The sequence below is a fragment of the Pristis pectinata genome, chromosome 29 (assembly GCF_009764475.1).
Source record: "Pristis pectinata isolate sPriPec2 chromosome 29, sPriPec2.1.pri, whole genome shotgun sequence".
In the NCBI taxonomy this organism is placed as follows: Eukaryota; Metazoa; Chordata; class Chondrichthyes; order Rhinopristiformes; family Pristidae; genus Pristis; species Pristis pectinata.
The window spans coordinates 18,798,901-18,815,685 of NC_067433.1; the positions used below are offsets into that span (position 1 = coordinate 18,798,901).

General features: G+C 41.6%; 1 protein-coding gene across 4 annotated transcripts in view; it reads left to right on the forward strand.

The window, feature by feature from the left end:
• The window catches only part of nsd3 (nuclear receptor binding SET domain protein 3), a 72,718-nt gene extending 65,051 nt beyond the window's left edge, over positions 1-7,667 (forward strand). For 3 of the 4 annotated variants that reach the window (XM_052040881.1, XM_052040883.1, XM_052040882.1), the window contains 2 exons: positions 499-703; positions 3,252-7,667. In XM_052040881.1, the coding sequence (XP_051896841.1) occupies positions 499-703; positions 3,252-3,499 (453 nt within the window). In that variant the 3' untranslated portion in view covers positions 3,500-7,667. The remainder of the gene's footprint in view (positions 1-498; positions 704-3,251) is intronic. The other variant, XR_007958367.1, reaches the window with a different exon arrangement.
• The last annotated feature ends 9,118 nt before the right edge of the window (positions 7,668-16,785 follow it).

The following is a 16,785-nucleotide window of genomic DNA, read 5'->3' on the forward strand; positions in this document are numbered from 1 at the left end:
GCAGATAGCTTCACTGCTGAACCCAATTTTGTTTTTTTTTTAATGCTGGCACACTTTCCATGGAGTTTCAGGATAGGTATCAGGAGCTTTAACATTGACAAGTGCCCTCTCCCTTATCTCTGATGTTGGGAACAATTGTAGCATTTCTGGGTGCCTTCATGTTGGCAAAAGTCAAGACTGACTCGAAATCCAACCTCTCTCGCTCTGTGGTCAACTGATGGTCAAAAGGCAGATGGAATTAATTAGATTGGCATCATGGTCAGCACAGATGTGGTGGGCTGAAGGGCCTGTTCTTGTACTGTTCTATATTCTATGATTATAGTTGGAGGGTCAACCTGTCCCAGTGGCAAGAGGGGAAAGGTCTGGTTAAGTCAGACATGCAACTGCGCAATGTTCATTTTACAGGAGTGAGTGTAGAAAATCCTGCATGTTGTTTGTCAATTAATTATGCATAGTAGGAAATCTTCTGAAACCTTCTTGTTAACTTTTGGCTCTCAGACCGCTGCTGCAACAGCAAATGAAGAAAAGGCAAAGAATGCAAAGAAAAAGATGAAGAAACGCAAAGCCAAGATAGATGTCAGAAAAATGCATGAGGACTATTGCTACCGTTGCTGTGACGGAGGCGAGCTGGTGATGTGTGATAAGAAGGATTGCCCCAAAGCATATCACCTCTCTTGCCTTAACTTGACCAAACCACCGTTTGGTAAGCATCAAGTGCACAGTCTGCATATATCTCAATAATGCAGTGCCTGCCTGTCTCATTGTAATGATACTTAAAATAATAATCATTGCTCTTACTCTATTCCTCTTTGGAACTGCTGTGTATTTTCATATATTCTTCTGACCTAGAAGCAATCTTTTTCACCCATTGAGTCTATGCCATCTCTCAGCAGTCATCAATCCCACTCCCCCACTCAGCTCCCTACGACCTGTTCTCTTTCACATCCCCGTCAACTCCTTCATGATCCTCCGACTGCTCGCCTACACCAGGGGCAGTTTACAGCAGCCAGTTAAGCTGCCAACCAGCACATCTTGGGAATGTGGGAGGAAACGGGAATACCCGCGGGAAACCCACACCATCACGGAGAACGTACAAATTCTGTGCAGTACCCAATGCCAGAATTGAACCCAGGTCACTGGAGCTGTGAGGTGGCATCACCAACTTCTGTGCCACTGTGTTGCTGCGTGAGTCATCTACAATTGAAAGGTGCTGTATAAAGGCACGTTGTTGTGATTATAGGTGGCCATTGTGGCCTTGGCTGTCCCAGTCTGACATCCAGTTGTGCATTGTGCCCCAAAAGCTGCAGCTGTACTGCCCGCCTGAACGAGCATTGTTCTTAGTGTGACGAAGTTCTTAGTGCTGTCTGTTGTGAAGTTTTTTCAATTATTCACACTTGCATTATTATTGAACGAAAAGCAGATGACAGCAAATTTTCTGCATTTTCAGCTCTTACTGTTTTGTTTTAGTGTTGCTAAAATCAGGCTTTTGTGAGAAACCCATTGAAGAATTCTGAAAAGCCATTAGAAGTTAATCATGGGCATACATTCAATACGTTTGGCCCCAGTGTATGTGTTTTGGCTGTGAATAGTATGTGGATGTTCAAGCAGTAAAGATCATGATGAACGTGCTCCGGGATTTTTAGGAACCACTCTTTGTTCAGATACAGTAACATAAGAAACAGGAGCAGTAATAGGCCATGTGTACTTCAATCCTCCTTGGCTGCTTGACAGGATTGTGGCTGATCTTCCAGCTCACCTCCATTCCTGCCCAATGCACGTATTCCTTGACTCATCTGGATTCCAAAGAAATCTATCTAGTTAGCCCTGTATTTTTTCAACAACTGAGCATCCACAGCCTCTGGAGTAAAGAAATCCCTCTGGGTGGAGAGGTCCCGAATCCGCAATCCTTTATTGTCCCTGGTTTTGTACCCACTAGTTAAAAGCTCCTCAGCATCAACCCTGTTAAACTCCTTGAGATTCTTGCTTGTTTCAACAAGATCACCTCTCATTCTTATAAACTCAGAAGACGCCCAATTTAATTGCTTCTTATAGCCCTCTCATCTCTGAAATGAATGTAGTACTGTTGGTGATACTTTAGTTTATGAAGGCTTTGTGGAACAGAGTTTGCAGTCTGTTGCTTAAACCTATTGGTAAGGTGATGTGGTGTTTGGTTGAACAAGGAGGGAATGGAGGAGTGATCAGCATTGCTTTCTGTGTCTCGTGACAAATGACAAGGCTTCCACAAAGCGCAAAGCACAGATTAATGCCTGTTAAGTTGGTGGATATTAAGTGAGAAGGGAAACTATTTACAATAGAGAATCTGAAAGTAGCTAGCTCAAGCTTAAGGACATGTGATGGGAAAAGAGGATGCCCTTTTTGTTATAATCCATTAACTGCGGAGACAAGAGACTGCAGATGCTGGAATCACGAGCAACAAACAATCTGCTCGAGGAACTTAGCGGGTCGAGCAGCGTCTGTGGAGGGAAATTGTCGACATTTTGGGTTGAAACCCTGCATCAGGACTGAAAGTGGAGAGGGGAAATGGACAGTATAAAGAGGAGAGGGGGAGTGGTGAAATAGGAGAATGAGGTGATTGGTGGACTGAGGAAGGGTGACATTAACATCCTCAGTCAAAATAAACTCCTGTTATATTGCTGGTGGGATCTTCCAGTACAAAAATAACATACTAGTTGAGTCATTGGTAAGAATGCCCCACTGTGTCTTCACTCTATTGTCATCATAGAAGGTAGTGGCATTGCTGTTATTTGGAGGTTGTGTGGAGAATTGGATAGACACAATAGCCTGAGATAGTTATGTGTAGGATCACTGGGATAAGCTCAGTGCTTGGGGATAGATGTGTGGAGAATCACTGAGATGCTCCATGCATTGTGATCGGTGTGTGGAAGATTACTGGAATGAAGAGTCCAGATGAAGCGTCTCGACCCAAAACGTCAACTGTCCACTTCCCTCCACAGATGCTGCCTGACCTGCTGAGTTCCTCCTCAAGAAGGTCGTTTGTTGCTCCAGATTCCAACATTTGCAGCCTCTTGTCTCCAGGTTACTGGAATAAGGCTGGCGCCTGGAGCGGGTGATGATGTTAAACCTAGAGCCCTGAAATGTGTGTGTAAAAAGTGCTGGGGTAAACAATGAAGTTTTTTAGAGGGAGACTTGGTGGGGAAAGGGTGCAGTAAATCCTATTTAAATATGATGTTTCTTTTTATATCCGTTCACATTTTTTGCTTCAATCCCAGGGAAGTGGGAATGCCCCTGGCACCACTGTGATGTTTGCGGCAAAACATCCACCTCCTTTTGCGACTTCTGCCCGAACTCCTACTGCAAGGAGCACCAGAAAGGAGCCCTGACCACTTCAGCGCTGGATGGTCGCCTCTGCTGCTCGGAGCATGATCCAAGCTGCCCAGTGGAATTCGACTCTTCTTCCTCCGTCAGTCTACAGAACAATTCGGCAGCTGAGGACACTAGCGAGGAAACCAACGAATGAACGCTTCCCAATGGAGGCGTGGGTGACTGTAATATTTATCAGGGCAACCTTTAGTGTTCCACAATAAAGGGCTCTGTGGATTGTAAATCATGAAGTGGAAAACTCAGAGGTATTGAGGGAGTAAGTAAAGATGACCAAAAGATTGTTTTGATGTTATTTTGGTTTAGTTTTTATTTTGGACACCTTAATGTGACAAAGCTGGTAATTTAGTCTTTAAGAATTATTGTCACAATTGGGAAATAGTGTTCTAAATTGTCTTTTTTTTTCTAAATTGCAAGTGTATTGTACTTGCGTCAGATACTTGATGTCTGAAGGGAACCTTGCCCATCTCCACTAAAACCAAAACCCAAGGATAATGTTATGTAGCTTGTTTAAATAATGTTTAAATTTAATCACAGTGAGGTTGTGGGGAGGTTTGGGGGAGGGATAAGACAATGGACAATGAGGTTCACTGGTGGGTCGTGACAGGACATGGGATGGCCACTCCCTCTCCAGAGTCTCTAAAATGGAAAGTGGATTTTGTACAGCACTTCGTTAATTTTATAGATCTTGCAGTGGGCCAAGATCTGCTCGGTAGGATTGGGGAAAATTTAAAATCCATGTTGGAAGTGGTGATAAACTGCCAGGTGAACAGGTCGTGAGCCTCAACATTTGCTAGGGCAAGGAAGGAAATATGAAGGGTCTCGATCCCAGGATGGTGGGTGGCAGCTGCTGGTGCAATGGTTTACTTGAGGTTCAGCAAATGCAAACCTTTTGTTCTGGGCCTTGGATGTTAACCGATATCCAAGTGTGGAAAACACCTCCAGATTTTACTCCTACTTGTAATATTTACAGTTGTATTTTCTCCACATGTATAAGTGAGCATTCTAATTCAAGTTTTGCTTTTTGAAGTTCATATTGTGTTATTGGCACTACCATTATGGCTACAGTTTGACAGACGTGATTTTATTATTTTTATACATTTATATGTAAAAAGCAAAATTATGATAGAAAAATATCATGTTTTTTTTAAAAACTGAAACTTAAAATGTCATCTTTGTTCTTAAGAGAATGAGTGTTTTATGGACAAATAAAATACTCAGCTAATTGAAAGTATGCCTAGAATCATAGAATCATTACCATGCAGGAGGAGGCCATTCGGCCCAATGTGCCTGTGCAGCTCTGAGCTGTCCATTTTTTCCCGTTATTGTATCTGCTAACGCTGCCCAAACAAACAGGCCATTCCTGTTCACTTTTTTTCCTCTCTTTCTCTCACAAACCCATCCTTATTTTGAACACTTTTAGTAAATCTCTCCTTAATCTCTGAATCTATGATTCTATGAAGTACTTCTGTATATAATGAACATTTAAATATGTCTGTATATCTAAAATAACCTTACACCTTTCTCATTCTGATACTAGAACTGGTAGAATAAACTTGTGATTTTTGTTTTTCAACATTATTCACATGTTGTATTTAATAGCAAAAAAAGTCCTCCTCATCCATTGCATCCAAGTTTTGCAAGTTCAGGGTATCCATTCAAAAAACATCTCTAAGTTAAACTGCCAAGTTTCCCCAGTAGCTCGTTTTTTTTTTAAGTTTGTCTTTCCCAATTCTCCACCTTCTTCCCAACTTTACTTTTCCCCTTTTGAGTACATTTTCCACTGGTTGCTGAGTCATCATTGAGCTGTGACTGTTGAATACTTCCTACCTTAGGTGACACAATTCCTGTGAAGTAACCGTGTATTGTCAGTGGTGTGAACGGGATAGTGAAGTGTGGGACAGCTGGGAAAATATTTTCGTAATCTTTTATCAAAAGCATTTGATTTCTATCTCCAGCTCTTTTTTTTGTGTGCCTGCATAAAAAGCCTATATTGAAAACATATGTGTAGAGACTAGCTGATTGAAGAGGAAGATGTATTCTTGATCCTAGTTACAAACAGGCCTCCTCCTGTATATTATCTCCTTCCTAAAATTGCCTTGCATCCTTTGCTAGTCTATGCCCAATCTGGTACTGTCACCAACTTCAACACTTAATGAAACAAAATGTGCATCCAGTGTGCTCTGATAGTGATGGTGGTGGTCCCACCTCCCCCACCCCCCACCATTTCTTATGTTGAGTTTTGATTCTCATACCGCAGTGTCGCTCAGGCTACTCTGGACTCCTGTCAGATGTATAAACACTGCATTTTATTTTCCAGCGTTTTCAACAAAACTTAAATTCTTTTTGAATGACTATATTTATTCTCTCTAGTGTGTCCCCCTTCTCTGCTCCTTCCCCTTCTCTTCCTCCTCAACACTTTATGGAAGGATAGCCTTAAGTTCCTTCTTCAAACCAAGCCAATGGAAGGAATGCCTCATTGCCCTTACTGGATTGTGCACCCAAGTTTCTCGATAGAGATGCTCCCATTTGCCAAGGTTGATAAATCATCCAGCCCCCATCCACAGATCTCTTGGCATTGTAGTTTAGAGATAGCTGATCTATTACACATCCAGAAGCAACACCGAATATCTTCCTCCCCTGAAAGTTCAATTGGGCATAGACCAGATAACCTTAAATAGGGTGGCACTGGATGAACTTGAGAAGCCAGCACATGTGAGTCTAACACAGTATGGGCAAATGTACCTTATAGGAACATGGTCACAGGTGGCTGTAATTTAGGATGGCTTGTCAGCAGACTGCAGTAAACCCTCATTCATCTGGTCATGTGAAATACAAACAACTCTGGATAGTCCAGTGACACAAGTTCCAAAAAAAACAGCTGAAGGCCTTAAAGGTTGGTTGGCTCCATATAGATTCTGCCAGATTAACTGAGTGTTTCCAATCAGTTTTTTTCTCTCTCCCTCTCTATTAATTGAACAGCTCTGACCCATGTCTCTCCCCAGCAACTAGCTTGGAGCACTGAACTAAGAATTATAATGTCTTGTATGTACCTCTGTTTAAACGTTTTACTTTGTTGTGCAATTGTAACATTGAATACACTACATGGTTGATGCTGTTGTGCAATGCACCACTATTCCAGTGAGGGTACATATCTGCCTGGAAGGTGATTTTTTTTTTCTCTTTATTTTCCCTATTTAGAAGTAGTGTTTTTGTTTAAATATAGTTTTGTAAATTAATTAATACCTATGTGAATAAACATTTTAAAAAAAAAAGACCTTTCCAACAAATGTATGTGGCTGCCTGGGTGGCACTTTTGAAGTGACATGATGTACAGTCTCTTGTGTTCGGCAAACTTTCATGGGCAGTGTGCAGAAACTGGGTTGTGGGTGGAGGAGGTCAAGGAAATGCAGATTGGCATTTGGCTGAGGATAAGCCATAAAGGTGTAACAGGAGAAGCATGTCATCGAGATGATCCATTTTCAACTCCCCATTCCCACCAAATCTCTCACTCGTTCTTGTCCAACAGACTGCCCAGCAGAAATGATGAATGAAATGTATCTTGTGTTAGGAGGATGATGTAAAGATTTCTTTCTTTCACATCTGATGTTCAGAAGCCCTGTCTGCTCTATCGAGTGGACGTAAAAGATCCCATTAGCACTATCATGAAGAAGAACGAAGTTCTCCTGTGCCCTGGCCAATATTTATCCCTCAGTCAACATCACTGAAGTGGAATATACATCAAAGGTCAATGTCACATTGCTGGTTATGAGAGCTTGCTCTGCACAAATTGGCTGACTCTCTTCCTATAGTAAAGCAGTGACTGTAAAAGTACTTCATTGATTATAAAGTGCTTTGGGACTTCCTAGAATGGTGCTACAAGCCTTTTTTTTCCTAATTGAACTTGATTCACACAAAAAAACATTTGAAACCTGACCTTCAGTGGATCAGTATGAGGAGATGCTCCGGTGGTGGATTGTTTTAAGTTATTTTCCTCCCTTTCTTAAAACTTCACTTTTTTTAAGTGTGTTTGCCATATGTGACTAAATGTTTGGATTGTATGTCATGTGACACTAACTTTTTTCTTTGACTGTTGTTGACTGGTCTGGTTATATCTGTCATTATAGGATGTAAGAATTTACATGCAAAAGCTCAGATCCTGTCTCCCTCTTGTCTGACTTTGGAAGAGGGGTATTTCCAAGAATGTTTACTATTTTAATTGTGAATGGCTGGTATCATCAGATGTGCTGGCAAAATCAGATGTTTTATAACATGTGTTGTCCTTAATAAATTAAAGTATATTGAAAAAACTTTGCAAAGGATTACAAATGCCTTGTGGAATGGATTTATAATGAACAAATGTGGTTAATACAGTATTACTAGGTGAAGTGTGTGAGCCAGATGGGTAGTTTGATATTAGAAATAAGATTTTGCACTCTTGAATGGATAGGAAATATCATTGCTTTATAACGAAACCTTAATCAGGTGTGAATGTATCATCTTCCTCCAAATTACATAAGAGCAAAACATGTCGTGCATGTTAGTCCCAGGCTAGTTACATTGATGATTTAATATTTCATATTTTTATGCAATAGAAGGCTTTTGTTTGACCTGTCAAGTCTATACCAGCTCTGAACAATCCCATTATTCCCTATAACCCATTCTCTCTCCCAAGCCCACCCTCCTACACTAGGGGTAACTTACAACAGCCCATTAACCAACCCAACAGCAGGTCTTTGGGAAACTGGAACACCCAGAGGAAATCCAAGTGGTGGAAAAAGAGAATGTCCAAGCTGGACACAGGCAGCACTAGAGGCCAGGATGGAACCTGGGTAACTGGAGCTGTGAGATGCCAGCGTTACCTCTTGCTTCACTTTGCTGCCAAAAAACTGACCAGTTTTTGATGACCAGCAGCCTCTAAATCATTTATTTCTTCACGGATTATGGGCATTGTGGCAATTTATTGTCTGTCCTTGGTTTCCCCAAAACTGACATGGCAATTAAAAAAATTATCCTCATTAATGAACATGGAATTGCATTAAGGCCGCAATGGGTGAGGATGGCAGATTTCGTTAATCCTGGATTTATTTAATTAGTTACACTTGTACTCCCTGGCTGCCAAGGCCAAAGTTGGAATGGAAAATAAAATCTTCTGGTTGGAAGCCCTCAATCTTTTTATTTTGAACACCACGGTTGGATGTATATACCTGCTGAACTCCATAAAGGATTAATGGAAGAAGATTTTTGCTGGTCAATGTGGAATTTTATCTGTAACCTCCACAGCCTACTGGGTCTACTTTAGTTACCTGGTAATAGAAAGCAGTTATGTTGTGATTCTACTTGATTGTCTTTGGTAATTGAAAGGAATGCTATTTTACATGTGTAAACACACGAGCATGGTTTTAACCTATGGTGTTCCATTCCATATAGAGTAACAGAGCTGGAAGTGTGTCCATTTATTGAGTGTGTTGGTGGTTACACTCTATGAATGAGAGTTTGACAATGAGAGTTTTGTATCTGGATAGACTTAATAACATATCTTAGTCATCAATCAATCTTGAACTCAAAGTGCAAAGTTTTAGCATAGAATTCAGATAATACATGTGTAACCATTTACATGAAATGCAGGGTTGGAAACTGAGTTTAGTCTAGTAATCTTGTTCTTATCTGTATGGTTAGCAGTGAATTATTTAGGGGTTCCCTCAAGTGTAACTTTAGCAAGTCTCATTCAATCATTTTGAATGACATTTTCTGAAAGAACGTTGTTCCGGTCAGATCAGAGTGATATTGAAGGAAAAAAAAGGCTTTGAACTCTCAGACCTGAGATTAGACTGATCTGTTGGGTTGTACAAGGGTTTGCCAACCAATGGAAGTGGTTGATACCTTTCCTTGCTGTGGTCTTGGGTAAAGTTCTGGATAAATGGGCCAGAATGATGGGTGTAAGGGGTGTGCTCACCACACTGAAGTATTAGCACAGGAGCAATCTCAGAAAGCAGGCCTGGCCCAATACGCAGGCCAGCTCCATACTAGTCTGGCATTGTCCATTCCATCTGGATTGTATTGACGGTGGCAGTGCAAATAATAACCGAGGTGAAGAAGCCTCACGAAACCTTGTTACATTTTCAAATCATGCTCTGATTGCTGGTCGCCAAGAAAGTGCAGATGAGTTATTTATGGGGAATGCTATCCTTATCCAGCTTCTGAACTCAACTGACTGTTCAAAAGGGTGGGTGTTGCTGCAGTAAATCTCAAAATAGTGCTCTTTATGGTTAGCACGATAACTGGTTTTGACTCTGTTTGCATTTCTTAGAAGTGTATAATTTTGTTTGAAGAGTATGAGGCTGTGTAAACAAGCTGGAAAACCAATCCGAATAGAGGCCTTGCCACAACAAACTTCAGGGAATACTTGCAATGTTCAGTTGTTGGGACATGGGCACCAGAGCTCCAGTATTCATTCCCAGATAGTTGTGTTCTGGTTATATTACTTTCTGTTAAGATCTTTTCCCTGTCTTGACAGTAGCAAGTTCAGAGAAGTGTCTTTGAAGGAATTCCTCTGAAGAGCCCACTGCCAGGATCCAACCTTCACAATTGGCCACAGCTGCAATGATGTGACATAAATAGACATTCAGTGTTATACATCTGCATTACAAGGGCTTTTGAGTTGTTCTGAAAATCAGGAACAAATCTTCCTCTTTTGGATGCCGTTTATACAAAAGAAAATGCACAAAGTTCAACTCCAGTCAAATGCTAGTGATAGTTTGGTATTATTTCACAACTATATTAGATTTTGTGACTTAATTTATGGACATTTGGTCCAGTATATTTTCCCGTATCACCTTGTGTTGACTAATTGGCAATCGATAAGGCTCACTCCCAAATAGTGGACTGTTCCTTGTGTATTGTTCAACACCGTTGCATTGCAAATTGGCAAAAGCAGTTGTATATATTACCATTTACTTAAAATACAAAGTTAATCTGGTTTGTTATAGCACACCAGATTTACTTAGTGAATAATTAATCTCTGTAAAAAAAAACAAAGGCAGGATTAGAGTGTTCATAAAGCTGATGGCACACTAGCATCAACCCTTTTTTAACACTTTGGGGAGGGGTGGGGTGCTATTTGCAAAGATGATCTTGTGTTACTATTTGTTTACAGATTGCAAGTTATGCAACCTTCTTGTCTCCACATATACTGTAATTTGTGGATTGAAAAAGGTTGAATGCACATAGATATTGTTCCATCCTCAGTAGCTGGGCAGTTTGTTATTGAATTTTATGTATTTGAATGTAAGAATGATTCTATTGTATACTATTAATACCAGAGATAACTTCTATTAAAAAAAATTACGTTCAGTATTTTGCCATGGTTACATTCTAGTAAGTTTTAATGACAATCCAATGTTCTATAGGGAGTGGGTGGGGTAGGAATAACTTTAAAGTAGAGGGTCTGCTTTCAGTTTTTTTTAAGATGGGCACAATCTGCAGGCAGCCAGAATGACTGACATTTAATAATTTTAGTCAAGAAAATCACATGCCTTATGGATGGAGACAGACTGAGTCGGTTGGAGAGTAGGAGGGACGTGAAATGGAAGTGATGGAGCTTCAAAATGCAGGAGGGGAACAGAGCCACTAGAAGTTGCACAGAACATTTCAAAATGGAATTGGAGGCTGGAGAAGATAGCTGAATGGGTGTGAGGAATAATTGTGGGATGTATTGACCGAGACACAAATTGGTCGAATGAGAAGATGGGATGTTGATGTAGTTTACTGTAGATTGAAGTGACTGGCAAGAGCGATGATGCAGAATAGGGTATGGCAGTGGTGTTTTGGAGAGGTTTGGGTTTATGAATGGCAAGGAGAACCATGGAGGGAGGAGGGTTTAAGTGGTTAATTGGGTTAGTTGGTTTAAGGGAAGAGGGGGAAGAAATAAAAGATCAACCAACTTCATTCAATGATGGGAAAGAACGCCGTTGTTATGCACTGGTTGATGTACGCTGGGACATTGCTAAACCTGAGGAACTAAACAGTACGGGGTGAGATTTCATATTGTGTATATTTATGTAGAGGTGGAACAGAAACTAGTCATGTGAATGCACTGTTTTATGAGAAGCAAAGAGCACCAAACTCTGTGTTAAATCATATTATTTTTAAAATTTTATTTACAGTGTGGTAACAGGCCCTTCCGGCCCAACGAGTCCGCACCGCCCATTTTAAACGCAATTAACCTACTCGTACGTCTTTGCAATGTGGGAGGAAACCGGAGCACCCGGAGGAAACCCACGCAGACACGGGGAGAACGTACAAACTCCTTACAGACAGCGACGGGAATCGAACCCTGATCGCTGGTGCTGTAATAGTGTTGCACTAACCGCTACGCTACCGTGCCACCTTCAAATAAATCCAAATATCTTTATCTCCTTCCACCGTGTTTAGCAACAAGATTGTTTGAGTTGTTGCATATTTTTATCTTGAAATAGTTGTTAATTGCTTTATTAACAAACATCTATGAAATATGTGTATGAATAAAATAATTGTGCACGTTATGCATGCCAGGTTGATGCTTCTCTCAGGGACAGCTGTTGTATAAATAAGGTTTCTTTAAGAAAGTTCTCGTGAAGAGGAAACCAATGGGCAAATTTGGCCTTTGTATTTTTTTGACTGGGTTGACTAGCCTCCTATGGGATTTGCTGCTTCTGCAAGTTGGTGATTGGGCACGATTCTGGTGGATGCAGTGAACAGTACTTGGCTTGGATGTGCTCAAGTCCAAAACCAAACTTTGGGAACTTCATGTCCTCCAGATTAAACCCTGGCACTGATTTTCTAACTTTAGTCTTTGTGTGACGATCTGGTAAATCATCCAACCAATCATGAAACAGCACCATTGCTATAAAGATTGCAGCAGTTCAGGGAGTCAGCCCACTGTCTCTTTCTCAGCAGTGATGCCCACATCCTGGATGTGAAGTTAAAAGCACAAAACTCCTCAGCTTGTCCTACACCCCAGTAACAATGGGAGAGCACAATACTGGCAAAGTGGCAGCAAGATGCAGGTAAGTGACCGTCTTGTAACTTGGATTCCAATCCAATGGGCAAGAAATCCAAGTGGATGATGACTGGGGTGGGAGGGTTCCTTGATTATGTTGGCTGCTTTCCTGAGGCAGCGGGAAGTGTTGATGGCAGGGAGACTAGTTTTCGTGATAAACTGGGTTGTGTTCACGACTCTCTGCAGTTTCTTGTGGTCTTGGGCAGAGCAGTTGCTATACCAGGCTGTGATTTATCCAGATAGAATGCTTTCATTATTGCATTTGCAAAAAATTGGTGAGGGTCACTGGGGACATACCAAATTTTCTTAGCCTGCTGAGGAAGTAGAGGTGCTGATGTGCTTTCTTGGCCATGATATCCATCTGGCTGGACCAGGACAAGTTATTGCTGATATTTCCACCTAGGAACTTGAAGCTCTCAAACATCCCCACCTCAGCACTATTGATACAGATGGGTGTGTACTCTGCCCTGCTTCGAGCTCAATGACCAGCTCTTTTGTTGGAGAAGTGGAGAAAAAAACAAGAACATGGATGAGATAAAGGATCAGCCAAGATCTAATTGAATGATGAAGTGGGTTCGAGAGAGCAATGTAAATCACTGAAGTTCACTATCAAATCAATATACAGTTGTTGAGAATTCTCAAGGCTGAAGTGAACAGATTTTTAAACAGGCTTTCAGAGGAACAGTGGATTGGGTGGGAAAGTGAATGACACACAAGGTTAGCTCTGATCACAATGGCAGAGGAGGTTCAAGGGGCTGTATTTCTTGTGTCGTTCTCTAATCACAATTAGATTAGGTAAGAAATTTTACAAATCCAAACAAATGGATTGTGCTTTGAAGAACAGAAGGGATTAACCCAAAGGGTTTAATTATCTGAAGATACAATGGTTAAGATGAAGAGTATTGATGTATTTAAGGAACAGCTGGTTAAACACAGGGGAGAGAGGGATAAACTATGCTGATGAGATTAGGTAAAATAAAATGGAAGGAGCCCTGAGAGAAAGATTGGCATTAATCAGAATAGCCTGTTTCTCTGCTATTCTATTAGACTGGCTTCAAACTTTTAAAGAGGAATGTGAAGCCAGGTGGATCTGCACATTACGTGGGTTCAAGTTCAGAACCCGGTGTAAGGAGGTGATAAGATTGGCGTTGAGAACAAAGAGGGAGTTGAAGGGAGGAGATTGAGGAAATGGAGAGGAAACGCAACTTCCAACACAGTGGGGAAAATTTAAAGGGATGTGGCAGAATGCTGTATGTTTTCATGGTGTAATCAAGAAGAGATGCGAGGTAGAAACTAAAGTTTGAAACTTTCTGGGCTTAAATGATATATAACCCATTTATACAGGCAGTTAAATAGGCAAGGCATAGAAAAATACAGGAAAATAGGATTGGTGTAGATGGGGGAAAAGGTTGGCATGAACATGGTGGGCCGAAGGGCCTATTTCGCTGCTGTACGACTCTGCCACTATAACTCCAGAAATGGAAAGGCTGTTGATTGTGGAAACTAGCCTGACTTTTGTGAACCTTGTGATGTTGTACGAGGCTATCTTAATGCAAATCCTCCATCAATTTTCTCATGTTTCGGTTACCTGGTGTTGGTACTGAGTCTAAAACCCTGCGCGGTATTTTCTTTGTATGGGATTTGAGGGATATGAAGGCGAGTGGGAAAACATGGGCACAGAAATAATCAGGAGGCACATTTACCTTCCAACATAACCTAAAACGGCAGCTGTTTCTCTAGTGCCTTTAATGTAGCAAAACCAATTCCAAAGTAAATCACAGATGTACCAAGCCTGAACCAAGTGAGAAGACATTATACGTCATAATGCATGGAGAAACAGGCCCTTCGGCCTGACTTGTCCATGCCGACCAAGGTGCCTACCTGAGGTAGTGCCATTTGCCTGTGTTTGGCCCATATCCCTCTAAACTCTTCCATATATCTGTCCCAATGCCTTTTAAACATTATAATTGTACTCGTTTCTATGTCTTCTTCTGGCAGCTTGTTCCATACACCCATCACTGTCTGCATGGAAAATCTTGCCCCTCAGATCCCCCTTTAAATCTTTCCCCTCTCACCTTAAACCTGTGCCCTCGAGGTTTAGACTCCCCTACCCTGGGGGAAAAGACTCTTGGAAAACAGTCCCATCCTATCCAATCTCTCGTAACTCGAGCCCTCCAGTCCCAGCAACAACCTTGTGAATCTTCTCAGCACCCTGTCTAGCTTAATCACACCCTTCCTATAGCATAGCAACCAGAACTGTGTTCAATGCTCCAAGTGTGGTCTCCCCAACGTCCTGTACAGCTGTAACATGACACCCCAACTTTTGTATTCAATGCTCTGACTGATGAAGGCAAGGATGCCATACACCTTCACCACCCTAACTGTGTTACCATGTTCAGTGAACTATGTACATGATGCCCATAAACTTGTCAAGTAGTCATGAGTAGGGCAGACTTGCTCAGTGCAGCAGATTTCCCTTCTCAAACTAACTAGTGAACGAGGTTTGTTTTGTTTTAAAAACAACTTGATGGTTTTACAGTTCACCTGATTGTCACCATTACTTAGAATAAGTGCTATTAAAAGTCAGAATTGTTTAAATAACTAAGCTTAAAATTCCTCAGCAGCCATATAGGGTTTGAAGTAGGGTCTCTGGTTTGTTAGTCCGGGTTGTATTCTCAGTTATTTAAGCAGTAGTGTATTGGTTGTAGTTTGTGTAAAAACACAAGATTTTAACATACAGCATGAGACAGGCCATTCGGCCCACAGTTATGGTTCTTGATGCCAACTTGTACTAAATGTCCTCTTTCTGTTTATCATCCATGTCCCTCCATTCCCTTCGTATTCATGTGTCTATGTAAAAACCCCTTTAACTCCATCAAACTGCCTGCTTCCACTACTACCCCAAGTAATGCATTCCAGGCACCTACCGCTGAGTTTAAAAAAAACCTTTCCCCTCACATCACCTTTTAAACTCCCCACCCCACCCCACCCCACCCCACCCACCCACCCACCCCCAACCTTAAAAGCACATCCTCTGGTATTTGACATTTTTACCTGGGAAAAAAATTCTGACGTCTACCCTATATGTGCCTCTCATAATTTTTAAAAACCTCCATCAGGTCTCCAATGCTCTAGAGAGAACAACCCAAGTTTGTCCAACCTTGTTTTTTCATACACCTAATCTAGGAAACATCCTGGTAAATCTCTTCTGCACCCTTTCTAGAGTCTCCATGTCCTTCCTATAATGGGGCAACCAGAACTGCACACAATACTCCGTGCAGATTGACTAAAGTTTTATATAGCTGCAGCATGACTTCCTTACTCTTAACACCCCTACCAATGAAGGCAAGCATGCCATATGCCTTCTTTACCACCTTATCCATTTGCGTAGCCACTTTCTGTGAACTATGGACTTGGACCCCAAGATCCCTCTGTACTTTAATGCTATTAAGGGGCCTACCATTAACTGTATACTTACTCCTTTCATTTGACCTCCCAAAGTGCAACACCTCACACTTGCCTGGATAAAACTCAATCTGCCACTTCTCTGCCTATATCTGTAACTGATCTATATCCTGCTGTATTCTTTGATAGTCCTTTACACTGCCCACAACTCTGCCAATCTTGGTGTCATCTGCAAACTTGCTGATCCACCCACTTACATTTTCATCCAAGTCATTGATATATATCACAACCAAGAGGTCCCAGCACCAATCCTTGCAGAACACCACTGGTCACAGACCTCCAGCAAGAATAACAGTCTTCCACCCCTACTCTGTGTCTTCTATGGGCAAGCCAGTTTTCACCCTGGATCCCATGCATCTTTATCTTCTGATCAACCTACCGTGAGGAACCTATCAAATGCCTTAAAGTCCATGAGATAATGTCCACTGCCTTACCCTCATCAAGCACCTTTGTCACCTCAGTCAAGTTTGTAAGGCATGACCTGCACCACACAAAGCCATGGTGACTGTCCCTAAGCAGCCCTTCCGAATGTGCATAAATTCTATCCCTTAGTACCCTCTCCAATAGCTTCCCTGCCATTGATGTGAGGCTCACTGGCCTATAATTACCTGGATTATCCCTATTTCCCTTGAACAAAGGCACAACATTTGCTGCTACTCCAGGATCTTGCCTGTTGCTAGTGAGGACACAAAGGTCTTTGTCAAAGCCCCAGCAATCTCCTCACTTGCTACTTTCAATATTATGGGATATATGCCATCAGGCCCTGGGGATTTATCCACCTGAATGCGTTTCAGAAGACCCAGCACTATCTCCTCCTTAATCTCAAAATGCCCCAGCACATTAGCATTCCCCACTCTATCCTCAAAATCCTCCTCAGTAAATACTGACACAAAGTACTCATTTAGTACCTCAGCCACTTG